Here is a 15,090-nt window from a genome sequence, read left to right on the forward strand (position 1 = left end):
AATCTGTTAGGCTTCTGTCAAACACATTATATTTTTTGCTTCCTGTTTATTTTGAATGGGAATATTTCTAATTCAGGTACTTGTAGTTTATAAATGTATTCGTGACAGTTTATTTTAATTTTTAGAATGTATAATTTATGGAGTGTTGCAATACTAGGATAATTTTCAAAAATTGATTTCTAATTATTTTTTTATAATATTACTTCTTAATGTACATTAAACAGAAAAATTGTTAACAATAAAACATAATCATTAAACTTTAACCTTAAGATCCTAAACATTAAGGAAAACAAAATAGTAAAATTATCTGATATTACACGACTATAAAAAGAAAAAATCTTTTCCTACCAAAATCTATTAAGGTATCTGTCGGCTCCTTGGTCAGCTGTGTTGCACTCCTTGGCTCCTTGGTTGCACTACTCAAGAATAAAGAACCAATAAAATAGCTCCGAATAGGTATTTGAAAGAAAAAAGTCCAATAATTAACTTAAGAGTGAATTGCTTAATATTTTTATCAGATTTCCTTATGCTGTTCAACGAATAAAATAACACGTAATAAGACTGATACTTGAGAAAGACGCTTTGAAGTCGATTGCCAGGATGGTCACAAATGTTGGTCGAGCTCTGAAAAGAATCGTTTGATCCGTGAACTTCGAAAATTGACAACAGCAACAGCTAAGTTAACCCGGCTATGTGAACCTTAGTGTAGTTAAAAAGAAAGATCTATTTTGGAAGCCACCTGGCGGCTGGAGTCGGGAGCCGACTGGTGTGGTTATCCTCATTCATCCTCTGAAGTATTATCTAAACGGTAGTTACCGGAGGCTAAACAAGAAAAAGAAAAGGCTGGTGTGGTTAGCTGTGGTAAAGTCAACGAGCGCTCCTCTGCGTTAACTTTTTTTCCTTCTTCTTCATAATATAGATCGAGTCTATACTTCCATAAAGCCCCCTTTACATGATTTTTTGTTTAAATATTTTAAATCTTTTTTAATTATATTATTTGAAAATTAAAAGGTTATTACGATGTTCTTTAAATACGTTTTCATTCCTAGTTAATTGAATTTTACAAATCACTTACTTGTTTTCTATTTTAACAATTTTGTTATTTTTTTATAGCCATATTGGTTTAATGACATCTTACGTTGTGGGGGTCCTTGAAGACCTTTTTTTCGTTTTTTCCCCTTCTCGCTCCTTGAAAAATTCTGTTTTGAACTTTTATGTTTATTTCTTTTGCAGAATTTCAACAGTATTACAATGTTTTTTTTTTTTTTTTTTTTTTCAGATATCACCTTAGTGCTCCATTTGCTGCTTTTTTTTCATCATTTAACCTCCGGGTCCACCGTTAGGTATTACTTCAGAGGATGAGATGAATGACAAGTAGCGTGTGAAAATGCCATGCCTGACCTGGATTCGAACCCGGGACCTCAGATGAACGGCCGAGACGCTACCACTCGAGCCACGACAGCCGGCGCCATTTGCTGCTTATATTTTTCATAACATACGACATTTCCCTGATTGTTCCCCAATAAAAATTTAAAAAAACTTTCCAGGTAAAAATAAAGTTGAATGAAGTTTTACAAGAATCAGTAAACGGAGAAAGTAAATTAAAAACAAAGGATATTCTCCGATCGCCGATAAGATAAATGAGCGAAGTTGAGAAATCAGATTGCGTTACTACCTGCTCGAAGAACGGCTGGGAGTGATATCTTCTACTTTACATTGCTACTTCGTATGTATGACGTAGTGGCGTTTTGACGATCGAGTGGGGAAATCTATGACGTTTGATGGCAACGAGGCCACCTGCTTCTGCGTTCAGAAAAACCAGTCGTACACGGACGTACCGCACGGTCTACAGCGAACCTAACCGTCTTAATCGCAATTAATAAAGTTAGTCAGTCAGAGCGTTCAATTTGTTCAAAATGGATAAATATAACGTTAGAGGACGCTTTACTGCAATTAATTTAAAACAAAATGTTAATACGAACACATCCGCACTTATCATTACAGGTAAACATATTTTCTCTTTATAATTTTAATATTAGAGAATTTTTCGTAACGACTATATATCTTTTGTACCCGCATAATGTAATCGATAGTTATGAAACGCATAAGGTACCGCCACTACATCGACATCTCACGTGTTTTTAGATAAACAACAAAACAGAAGAGTTCAAACTATAAATTTGTAGTTTTTAAAATAATTAAAAGAAAAATTTAGGACCTGAAAAATCTGTTTTTCATGCTGAATCTTAACATCAAATCAGGTTTTTTTTTGGACTCTCAGATTTTTAGTTAGACTCTTCAAAAATAACAGGAAAATTCTCAATTTATTATCTCGGTCAATGCCAAATCATTGATACTCCAAGCAGAAAATAATCATTTTTTTCTTTGTAACCATCAGATAAGTTTAACATAACAACCAACGTATACGATATAATAAACCCTAAACTAAGATAAATTTTGTCTTAGTCTTCCAAAGTACAATCAAAATAAATTTTATTATCACTAATCAGTTTTGTTGATATTATTTTGCATTGGCTTTTCACGATAAATTTTCTGTAAATGTTACAAATAAATTTGCATAATTTTTATAATTACAATTTCTATATATATTGAAATTCCTGAAAAAGTTTTAATGAATTAAAATAAACTAATATATATTAAATCACTTATGAATAATTAATGAATTTCTTTGACTTTGGCATATTATAAAACAATGTGTTATAACTCACATAAAAGTTATATTGACTACTCTTAATACAAACTTATACTGACTTCACTGTTATTTTCTAACTTATTTAAAATCTGATTTAAATATTTATGTAACTAATAATTTTTTTTTATTTTTTATATTAATAAAATTTTTTGGATAATTTTTGATTTTATAAAAATTTATTTCCAAGTGACATATTTAGTAAATGATGAAACATGAAAATCACATTTTAGTAAGCAAACACATACTTTTATGTATTATATTGTTTATTGTAATCAAACTAGCATTAAGTACTTTACTTCATAGAACAACAAAAACTGCTAGTTGAAGAATATAATTTTCACTATTTTGAGACTTTTAACTATTTTGTCTGTTTAGTGTAAATTTATGCGCATTGTTTATATTAATTTGAGTAAATATGCATTAATTTTAATGAAATTCCTATATATTGCATAGCTCATTAATTAGTTATTCTCTAAAATTAAGCATGTAACAACTATATATACAAACATATGTTTCAAACAATAATCTAAATTTAAATAGATAGAAAATCCATGTAATACATTTTATAAATTTCTATTGGAGATTTCCTAATCTTATTCCATTAGGTCATAATTTTTCAATGAAAGTTCTAATAAAATTGATGGATGATCCTCTAGGCTATTAGCACAGATTCAGAATATAATTATTTTTACATTGTAAAAGAAGATTTACTAATTTATCTAATTAAAAGTCAAAGCTAGATACTTTCCCCTAATGACCTGTTAAATTTTATTACAATATTATTTTTTACTTATCATGTGGAATGGAATTTTGATGAGCTGATGCAAAAATTCTGTCAACAACATCTTACCTGTATACATCAGTAGTACTAAATCTTTCTTTCCTTATCTAATGTATAAAATAACTTTGAAAATGAAAGAAAATAGTTTCAGATTAAATATACATGTCTACACACATAAAGCCTTCACTTACTACAAATTAATTACCAAAAAAAAAAAAAGAAAATTGATCTGACTGGTTTATTAGTTCAACAGCCAAAGAAGGTGTTAAAAAGTAAAAACAGGCAAATTTTTAAAATGTAAATAACAACATTAACCCAATAAAAGATTTATTTTGTTAATATTAACAATTTGTATATTATTTTATTATCTTTCAATAGTTATTTATACATGTGAAAACTAAAAACTTGTATTATGAGTTGTCTATGTTAAATTAATTTTTTGTATTCATTTTTTACGTATATAATAATTTAATAAACTTTTATTATTATTATTTTGGAATTACTTAAATAGCTACCCAGATATGTGTAATTATGTATGTAAAACCAAAAAGTTGGTGACGACATGATATGAGATAATTTGGCTTTACTAAACCAGAGTTATTATTGCATACTGACATGCCAAACCCATCAAAATTCAGGAAATACTCAGTTCTATAAGTGACACCTTCACTCTATACATCGCAGAAACTGGCAGTAAAGTAAAACCATTACTCTTATATAAAGCAACTCTGATAGCCTCAGTTGCTTAGTTGCGTCACTTGCTTTACATTTTTCACATTAAAAAAAATACTGAGATAAGTAGTATAAAGCAGCAAATTACCTCTTCTCTATAGTAATTATAATATACTAACACCAATAAATCAACTATATTTAACAAATCATTTAAATAAATAAAGATTCACAATGAGAAATATCATTTAAAACACAACTTCAGTTGACATTGTTTAATAATAATTTAACAAAAACAAACCACAAAGGTTGAAAGAACCTTACATTTGTTATTCAATAATACATTCCCTTTATGGTATTTCATGAATATTGTTTATTTATGTATTTATTTATTATAATTATTTATATAATTTTTATTTCTTTAAAAAATGATTATCTTCTACAGAAAACAATACTCTCATTTTGGAATATAAAATATAACAAATCTATATATTACAAGCAAACAAATTTTTATATATAATTGTATGAGTTTGAACTGTATAACTTTTTATATAACTGTAAAGTTTAAATTATTATAAAAAATAATTGAGATAGAAACTTAGTTTTTATTTGTTTTTCTTAAGACTTCTCTACATAGTCACCAACCAGAGTTACACATTTCATTCAGCGTTTCTTGACCTTTCAAAGATCATCATTGTAGAATCAGCAAATTGCGTCGAAAACCATTGTTCCACATCTTGAATGATGTCATTTGTGTTATCAAATCTCTGGCCCTGAAATGATTTTTTGAGTTCTGAGAATAAGATAAGGTCACTTGGGGTGATATCAAGAGAATAGGATGGACGCAGCAATGTTTCAAAGCCACATCACTTTGATTCCTCAACCGCACCTCAAGATGAGTGAGCAAGTGAATTGTTGGCAAGAACATACCGCATAGTGCATTTATCTTTGGTGATCATACCACACAGTTTCTTGATCAGAGCATCACAAAATTTGTTCAACAGTGTGCAGTAATAGGCACCAGTGATGGTCTGACCCGTCTCCAGGTAGTCTGTTTAAATGACTTCATGACAGTCCCAAAAAACAGACAGACCTTTCCTGCAGAGTTCTGCACCTTAGCCTTCTTGGGGGGAGGTGAGCCACTGTGCTTCCACTCCTTACCCATCTCTTTGGTCTCATATTGATAGATCCAAGATTCATCCATAGTTACCAGGTAACTAAAAAAGTCCTTTTCATCTTGCTCCAAAAGATTCAACATCTCCCTTGTCAGGTTGTGCCGTGTTTGCTTCTGAAAAGGAGTAAGTAATCATTGGACCCAGTATGACCTTTGACATGAACAGTTCTTCATGAATAATCTTCCACATACTGCCATAGCTAAGATCAGTCTCATTCATGATCATTTGGATGGTTGCTCTTCAGTCTAATAGGGTAAAGCCCTCAACTTTCTTCACTGTGGCAGCATCGTCCGTCAGTGATGGCTTTCCACTTCTTGGATCGTCTGTGAGGGATATGTGGCCATTTTGAAAACTCCTTTTCCACCTCACAACAGTATCATATGACTGGCTATCATTGCCATGAACAGCCATCATTTCATTATGGATTTCACCTTTCAAATGAAGGAACTTAATCATACTCCGAGCCTCTATCTTCTCCATACTGCAGGTTACTTCAATCTATGGCTTCCTGAAACCAAAAAATCAACATTAATAGCTGTAATTTACAAAATTATGTTCATAAGGGTCAAATAATATGCAGAATAAATTTTATCCAGATATCTCGATTATTTCTTAGTAACTTTACAATACCCCCTCATATTTATATCTTTGACTAAACTTATGAAGCACCATATACAGATTGTGAAGGATATTTTATTCGATATGGTTGCCAACATGTTTTTTAAAATAAACATACATTAAAAATATTATTAATGTCAAGACCATATTAGAACAGCAACAAATGACAATGTGTATAAGGTATAAAATTTTATCTATGCTTTTTTAAAAATATTTGGTGGCTGAAGATGTTTTTTAAAAACAAAAAATCATCTACATACTCAAAATTTCTTCATCTGTTCTGATTTTTATCTTTTTATCTTCTTCAGTCCATTTCCTACAACTGGGATTTTTCTGTTTCACTGATATGTTTAAATTATACAAGAACTTTCTAAGCTCATCTCTGCTTGAGAAACGTTTCTGAATTAGATTGGATTTTTTGCATTTCTGTTTTCATTTTTTTGTAATTCCAAATTTTATCAAAGATTTGTTTGTTCAATCTAGATCATTCATCCTCATGATATGCCCAAGAAATCTTAATGTTCTTTTCCTACAATTTGTTTCTTGTTTGATATTTTTATAAATTTCCTTATTTGACCTTAATTTATGAATACAATATTTTGGATCTTTTTAGGTCGCTATATGTTTTTGAGGACTCTCCTGTCTATTTTTAATTTTTTTTTCTAAATTGTTAAAGTAAGTTGTTTTCATACCATAAAGAATGACAAGTTTAATTACTGTATTGTAATGTCTAATTTTAGCATTGATAGATAAATTTTTTTTGTCATTAACATTTTTAGTCAAAAATGCTAGTTTTCTAATTTTGCCAATCTACTTTGAAAGGAATTTTTGCTTATTTATTTAATTTTTTGTTATAATTAAATTTATATTTAATTTTTTGTTATTTATTTAACGTTGTTATTTAATTTTTGTTTTATAATCAGCTGCTTCATAGAATTCTGTGCAGGAATAAAATTATACCTCTAATATTAAACATATAATAAAACTCATATCATACTTACAACATATAATTCTATATCTAGGTTGTTAATGAGCCATTAATTTGGTATTCATCATTACAAGTCATAAGGATGACACATTTTAAGTACGCAGTAGGCATTTCTGGACTACATTTGTATTTGTTTCTTAGCTTTTCAATCACCTAGAGGAGAATGTGTCTTATTCAATTTCAAAAAAGCATTGGCATATATCTCATTACTGATTCCTATTCTAATTGGAACTTAAAATGCCTTAAGCTTTCCAATAAAGTAGTCACATGGAATTTCAAAACTAATATTAACATTAGCTTCATTATACATTGTCTAAATGTTCATCCGTTAATTTTTTATAGGAATAATGGAACTTGCAAGTTTCATCTAATTAATTCATTCTCTCTGCATACCCTTCTCAGTTTTAGTTCTGACTTTTAATTTTAATCAGTTTTATCAAATGTGAAAAATTAACAATTTTTGAGTAGTGAAGTTTACATTAAACATTTCTTTAACGGTACATCCTAAATATTTTGTTTCAAGTCATGTTTTGTATTTATAGACTATTTGTGAGTAATTTTATTAAGTTATTCAAAATTGTATAACCTTTTGATGTATTCTATAGTTTCAGTTGGTTTTATAAACTAAAAGGCATCCTAAACCATATCAATAGGATCTTGCATAAACAATAGGGGTGGAAATGTAGACAGTATATTATCAAAGGATAAATAGTTAGTATTTTATCACTGACAAATGACATTCATTCTAGATATATATGATTTCAACCTGCTTGTGGTTTTCTAACTTAAGGTGCATCCTTCAAGAAAAATTTCTTGAACTAAAATATCTTCTTTTAATTTTTCACATAATTCTTCTCTTTTACAAAGGCTAAAGTTATGGATTTTGCAAGTAGCATCTTATACCAGTTTATCAGTAGATAAAGAAATTTATAGTGATAAAAAATAAAATGCTGGTAGAAGTGAAACATTTCTCTCCTAACTTTTATATGTTGAATTTTAATACATTTTTTATTTATCCAACTTGTTCAACATTAGTGATCTGTTTTGATATTGTGAGTGAATGGTTTCAAATTTTCATGTATTATTAAATTTAATATAATGCAATTATTAATGTTTGAATTTTATTTTACTCACACAAAGTACATGAATAGAAAAGAAGCTTTTTTATAGTTGATCAGTTTCTCTTATAACTTTTTTCAGGTGTACTGTTGCTAACAAAACTAAGTAGTAGTGCACATATAAATGACTCAGTCAGTGCAATAGATGACAATATTAGTGGTGAAGGAGAATACTGGTTACCAGCAAAAGAAGAATGCTGCTCTATTGATGAAGAATTTTTGTGTGACAGTCATAAATCCCCACCAATAATTGATTGTGGTACAGATGCTTATGTAACTATGTTAGAACCAAACAAATACTCCACTGATGAGTTTGAAGTACTAAATGAAACACTAAATGAGAATCAACAAACATCACTACTAGTGCTGGTAAAAAAAAATCTGTCATTCAAAGAGTAAGTAAGTTCATGTAATTCATTGTTATAATACCAAAGAATTTAGTTATTCATTATATATTTCAGGGCATACAAATAAGAAAGTACAACAAATTCATGAGAAAAGTATGGAATCACAATCTAAATACAGAAATTAAAAAAAATAACAAAAAGATGCATAACTTTCCATGTGAAGCCAAGAAATTTACATACTTACATTGCTCTCATACTTGTATTTTATATAATGCAAGTATTTAAATAAAGAATTGTGTAAAAAAATAATTTTATTCTTTGAGTAAAATTTTGAGATTTCAGATCCATTGTGACTGTCTGTATCTCTCTATCTCCTTGATCAAAATTAAATGGCATCAATTATTCATATTATGTCACTATACAAAATTATATAAAAATTGGTTAATCCAGTCTGAAGATAACAATCAAAATGATAACTAATGAAAAAGAAGCAAAAAATTTGATTATTACTTCCTAACCATAAATTAAATTGTCCAAAATACATAACCAAAGTGATATACTAATAATGAAATGAACTCATAGTACAAGAATGTGACTAAGTCTAGAAACAACAAAATAAGTAAAATTGCTGCTTCCAACCCTTTTTTTGGGGGAGATTTGACTAAAACTTGTCAGAAACATCAGAAAATGTCTTAGCAACCTAAGGGGCATTAAATTATGTGAAAAAATTTACCTACGCTTTGAGTAAAATTTTAATTTTTAGACACCCATAAGTTCATACCTCTCTGCCACCTAGACCAATTGTGACCTCTTTTTCTGTTTAGCCTCCAGAACCACTGTAAGATATTAATTCGGAGGATTAATGAGGATAATATGTATGAACATAATATGATAATATGTAGTCTTGTATAGTCTCAGGTCAACCAATCCTGAAAAGTGTGGTTAATTGAAGTCTAACCACCAAAGAACACCAGTATCCACGGTCTAGTATTTAAATCCGTACAAAATTCTAGAACCTTAGAACTCTTAACTTCAAAATCAGTTGATTTGCATTGATGAGTTCACCACTAGACCAACCTGGTGGGTTACCAATTGTGACCTAAATCACCAATGCCTCATATACAAAAAACAGTTTCATTCAAACTGATTTTTCCAGCGACAAGAAACAAACAAAAAACAGGCCAACATATGAACATTTTTCTAAAAAATATTATAACTAAAATCTTCTTTTTTTTTTTTTTTGTTACACACATGTAACAAACAGATCTTTAAAAACCCCGAAATGAAGAAATTTGACCTGATAAGTATATTTTCCCTTGAATACTGTGTAGCTGTATAATATAACTATTTAGCCAGGAGAGTGAAAAGGAGAGTAACCAACTTTGAAAGATCACTAGAAACACAGTGATTTTACACTGATTCATTGACTTGCCTGTGTTAAAAAAAATGTTTAGAAAGTTAAAAATTATTTTTCAGTTGGAAAACTAAGCTACTTTACTTACATTATTAATTTGAAAATAATCTATCTCAGAGTAAAGGTAGGTTCAAGGTAAAAAAAAAACAAGATACAAATAATATTATACAATATAATTTGTATATGTAAAATATACAAATTTATAAATATCAGTACATTATATTTTTAGTTTAAAAATTACTTAAAAATGAAGTAATCTTTTATCCTTAATTTGTACACATTTTAATTCAGCAGATGGTACCTGAAACAGTGTCATAACTATAAATCTTTCTTCAATGGTACCCTCCTGTCATGTCAGAAATTTGCCCTCGTTATATAGAAATGATACACTCCTTAGAAATAATGCATTCCTTATTCTTCATTGAAATGAATATTTATACCATTACAATTTTTAAATACACTTAATCAGGAAAAAAACAACTAATTCATTGTACAATAAGTAAGAAATGGAATTACTATATAAAGGCAGTAAGCTTTTTTAGTTACCGAAGGCTAAACAGGAAAAAGAAAAGAGTAAGCCTTTTCAGGAAGTTCTACAAAAATGTATTATTAAAAGATCACCGTTTAATAGCTAAAATGTAATAATATACTTCCTGATGAATGGACCTATCCAAGGTTGATAGAGTATGAAGTTTTTTGAACTAGTATGATGTCAAATTTCTTGCCTAAACCTCATCTGGATATTATCCCTATGCAGAAAGGTAGAAGGATAGGTACTCATCTCTCATTCTATTAGCAAGAGATGAATAAAAAGACTTTTAATGCACATTCTTCTCAGTCTTGAGCATGTATAGCTTAAGAGTTGCTATGGTATGTAATATGTTCCCTATATGTTATTGATTCATACCTGTTTTTTTTAGCACATTTTCATCACAAGTATTTTTATAAATGTAACAAAAAATATGAACTTTTTAAATTATATGCAAGTCAGAAAATAACAAAAAAATCTAAAAAAAGATTTTGCTACATCATCAAATTTTTCCATGTAATTGAATAACATTATTATCTGCAATGTAAGGTGTTTCTAGCATCATTCTGAGCAGTGGTGATAGTATCTCTTCTCCACTAATTAAAACAAAAATAAAATTTTAAAAATTTCTTAGAAAATTAAATTTAACAAATTTGCCATCATTGAAATGACCTATTTTTCTGTATAATACCACATCTCAACACCCATGAGGAAAACTCAAAAATGGAAAGAGTAGAGTTGCAAAAGTAATTTTAAAGAGCATTGAAAAAAAACTTTGATATAGAAAAACTTCAGGCTATGACTACTCTAACCAAAATGGCAAATATTTAATTATTCACAGCTAGTTTCTAAAGTTGTCTTGGCACCTCTTAAATAACTGCTCAACAATAAAACTATAAAAAGCAAACTACAACTTCTGAAAATACCTTGACAATATTAAATGGCCACCATTTTGGTTAGGGTAATCATAGCCTGAAATTTTTTATCAAATTTGTTTTCAATTCCCTTTAAAATGATATGTTACAGTTATATCCATTCCATTTAAAATCTTTGAGTTTCTCCTCAAGCACATGTGAGTATTAGTGTGTGGTGGTCTCAAACAAAAAATAGATTATTTCGAGATAGTTGCAATTGCTAAATTTAATTTTTTTTCTAAGTTTAACTATTAAAAAATTATTTAAGGGTTGCCATACTTATTTGTTAACACTCTGAAAATTAAAAATAACAAAAGTAGCAAACAGATAAAAACAAATATAATTAGTACGAAATGATTTTATAAAAATCCATACAAAAGAATAACAATAATCTAATAGCTTAGGTAATGTTTTAATAGTCCTCAGGATTGCAGCCTCCCACAGTCAAAATGATTATGAAAACCACAAAATACTATAACAATAAAAGAACCATTATACTTCTAGAATACTACCAAGTAAGCAAATAATTAATTATAAAGGTGATTCAAATGTCCTCATGGAAGTTTCCAGGTATCTGATGACACAAATTGTGAATGGTTTCAACATAGCTGTGGTAAATGTATATTGCTGCTATTGTGGTAAACTAAGTTAATGAATTTTTAATTTACTGTTATTTTTAATGTGTTCTATTTTAAATAAATAGTTTAAATATACAATGAATCACTACACACAAACTAATCATTTCATTTTCATCATTAAAATAAAGTATGTTTAAGTTTGTAATACTAAAATAAAATCTTTTATACATTTGGCAATGATTTTAGTGCTAAATAATTAAATCAAGTAGTACTAATTTATAATTTAGAAAGTAATAATTAAAGATTAAATTAAAATGAATTTGTTATCTGATACATTCATTTTTTTGTACTTTGAAATGCATTGGTGCAAAAATATAACTTATTATTTATTTAATAATGATAATGATATATATTTATAAAACCAGGTCTATTGATCATAGATGTATTATTATAGTCTAGTTCAGATTATTTCACTTAGAATTCCATTTAAAATGATATCTCACAACAACTGTGAGATATCACAGTATTCCATTTAAAATCCTTGAGTTTCTCCCCTCAAGCACATGAGAGTGTGTGGTGGTCTCAAACCAAAAATACAGATTGTTTTGAGATAGTTGCATTTGCTAAATTTAATCTTTTTCTATTTTTAAATAATCTTTATTAGTGCAGTGGTAAAATGATGTACTTCATTCAAATCATAATATAACTGGAATGAAAAATGTTGTTTTTTCAAAAAAAATTTACAAAAAATAACACGAGTAAGACATGTAAAAATTATTTCTTATCAAAAAGAGCTGAAGTCCTAACAAGTTTTTAAAAGATATCCTAAACAAAAAGCCATTGAAAAATTTAGAAAGTTTGATTTTTTTATACTATATTTTTTTTTTTATGAATTAATTCACCACATAAGCTTGCAAAGAAGCTTGTACGTAACAATATGAAAATGTAAATTTGTTAGCATATGAAAAATGCCATGCTTGATTGGCACTTGATTCAAACCCAGGACCTCTTTGCTACAGAAGACTTTGCTACAGAGATCAGCATTTTTTATTAATTTTTTTTTTTATAAAATAATTTTTTTTAAATGATTAGTTATTTTAGGTTAAATTTTCTTAACATCTGGCACCATTGGTAATATACAATTTACATAAAAATAAAAATCCACTTACCAACAATTATGAATATTGACTATCCAAGTGCTTTTGGATTATTCCTCCATCATAAGAGATTACTGATTATGAATTTATAGTTGTACAAATAAATTTTTATAAATGGCAATTAAAATGAAAAAAAAATTAAATTATTATGTTCATAGCAGTTGTATGTTAGAATCAGTAGTCCCTGATGATGCAGGAATAATCCAAAAGCCCTTAAATAGTCAATATTCATAATTTTTGGTAAGTGGATACCTTATTTTTATTTAAATTAATTACTTAATTTGTTAACTTGGATTATTTTTTAACTTTTAATCAGATTACATATAAATACAATAGCAGCTGATATAAATAAGGAAATTTCTATGAAAATGTAACTGAATAATTTAAACCTAGTCTCATATAAACAACAGCATTTAATTTATAACATAATTAGAATATAATCTGAGAATTATTAAACAATAGATACACATTGCATCCTGCAATTTGAAGTAGGCAGCTTTATTTTTGAAATAAGCTAGTTTATATAAACAGCATAAAAATACATTATATTTGTTTTTTTTTTTTATTGTTATGCTGTAAAATCATTTTTTTAATATATATTCTTTTTAAATATTTCTTCTGTTTGATATTTTTTTTTTTATTTCAATAGATAAATCATTATAGTAATACCACTGTAATGCTAAAACTGCCATAATAGCATCAAGTCTTCAGTACATAGTAATTTAAATACTGTTTAGTTTTATTATGGTGAACATGTCTTACCAAGAACTAGACAAGTGGTAAAGCAAATACGACAATAAATATTCTTTCTAAAAATAACCGAGAATGTATATAATCCACTATAATAAACATGAAATGGTTAGAACTTTCTTTAATTTATGTATTACTTTAGAGGTACAACTGATTAAAAGATTTTTAAAGTTATTTTGATTTATGAATTTCACCCATTTCTGTCTCATTCAAGAAATGAAGTCTGTAAAAATATTTACTGATGACTAATATTTGCATAAAAAGACTCTTTCTAAGAAAACTTTTTCAGAACTAGTTGTTAATGTAATTTAAATTTCATAATACTGATAAATTAGATGACTTAAATGCTGTCATAATTGCCTTTAATTTTTTTCTTAATTATTTATTTGAAAGTTGAAATACTTATTGGATAAACTGTTATCCAATAACAATGTGGCTTTAAACCAGCCATCTGTTATTGGGCATAAAGTTTTGAAAAGTCATATCATAATGTTTTCAGTTGTTGTTATAATATTCAATGACTGATGATGCTATTGATATCACCCTGGAAGCAGGTGGTCTAGAAATTAGTATGTTTTTATTAGACAGTTGATTATTTAGATTATGGTAAAAATTTATGTTTTATTTTAATTTTAACTTTTAATTTTTCATAAATTGCTGTAAAAAACTTAAAAATCAATAAACTTATCTGATGCTTAAACAGATTTTAAAAAATACGTCAGCATAAATACTAATATTATTATAAAACCTGTATAGATCTCAAACAAAATAAAAAATATCAACATACTATACTTTATAACTCAATATTGCCTTCATTTAACAAGACAGACATATACCTTAACACTCCTAAAAACAAACTTAAACACAACAAAAGACCAAAAGAATGCATCTCAGAAATAATAAACACACTAAATATTAAAAAACAAAATTACATTCAGAAACAAATATTACATATAACCTGATGACTTTCTAATGGATTCTACTATTTCCATTGTTCTAATAGATATATTTCTGCAACTTATAAAATAAACATACATACTTACCAACAAACCCACAATTTAATATACTTTCACAGATTATACTGATAATTCAATCTTATTGTACCAAGGCTACACAAAACATTGTGAACACCACAAATTAGATTTTAAAGCTATAGAATTAATAAATAAATTTGTTTGACCTTATTGTCATAAAAACCCTGATAAAATATACAGAAATTAAACAATTACGGATGAGTTCATTCACAACAACTCAAACCACCTGATGAATTAATTGCATTTAAAAGCATGATCAACAGATTAAACAATGCATCCGTGCTTCCTTGAAGGCCAAAAAAAGG

The 15,090-nt window shown here is 27.9% G+C and overlaps 1 protein-coding gene across 2 annotated transcripts in view; it reads left to right on the plus strand.

Moving 5' to 3' along the window:
- The first annotated feature begins 1,833 nt into the window (after positions 1-1,833).
- Positions 1,834-15,090, plus strand: part of LOC142324841 (putative G-protein coupled receptor Mth-like 10) — a 47,386-nt gene continuing 34,129 nt past the window's right edge. For both annotated transcript variants that reach the window (XR_012756412.1, XM_075365879.1), the window contains exons 1-2: positions 1,834-2,004; positions 8,145-8,457. Coding sequence is in view for 1 of the 2 variants with exons in the window: in XM_075365879.1 (XP_075221994.1) it covers positions 1,917-2,004; positions 8,145-8,457 (401 nt within the window). In the remaining variant the exon portion in view is untranslated. The remainder of the gene's footprint in view (positions 2,005-8,144; positions 8,458-15,090) is intronic.

This window comes from Lycorma delicatula, chromosome 5 (assembly GCF_047948215.1).
Source record: "Lycorma delicatula isolate Av1 chromosome 5, ASM4794821v1, whole genome shotgun sequence".
In the NCBI taxonomy this organism is placed as follows: Eukaryota; Metazoa; Arthropoda; class Insecta; order Hemiptera; family Fulgoridae; genus Lycorma; species Lycorma delicatula.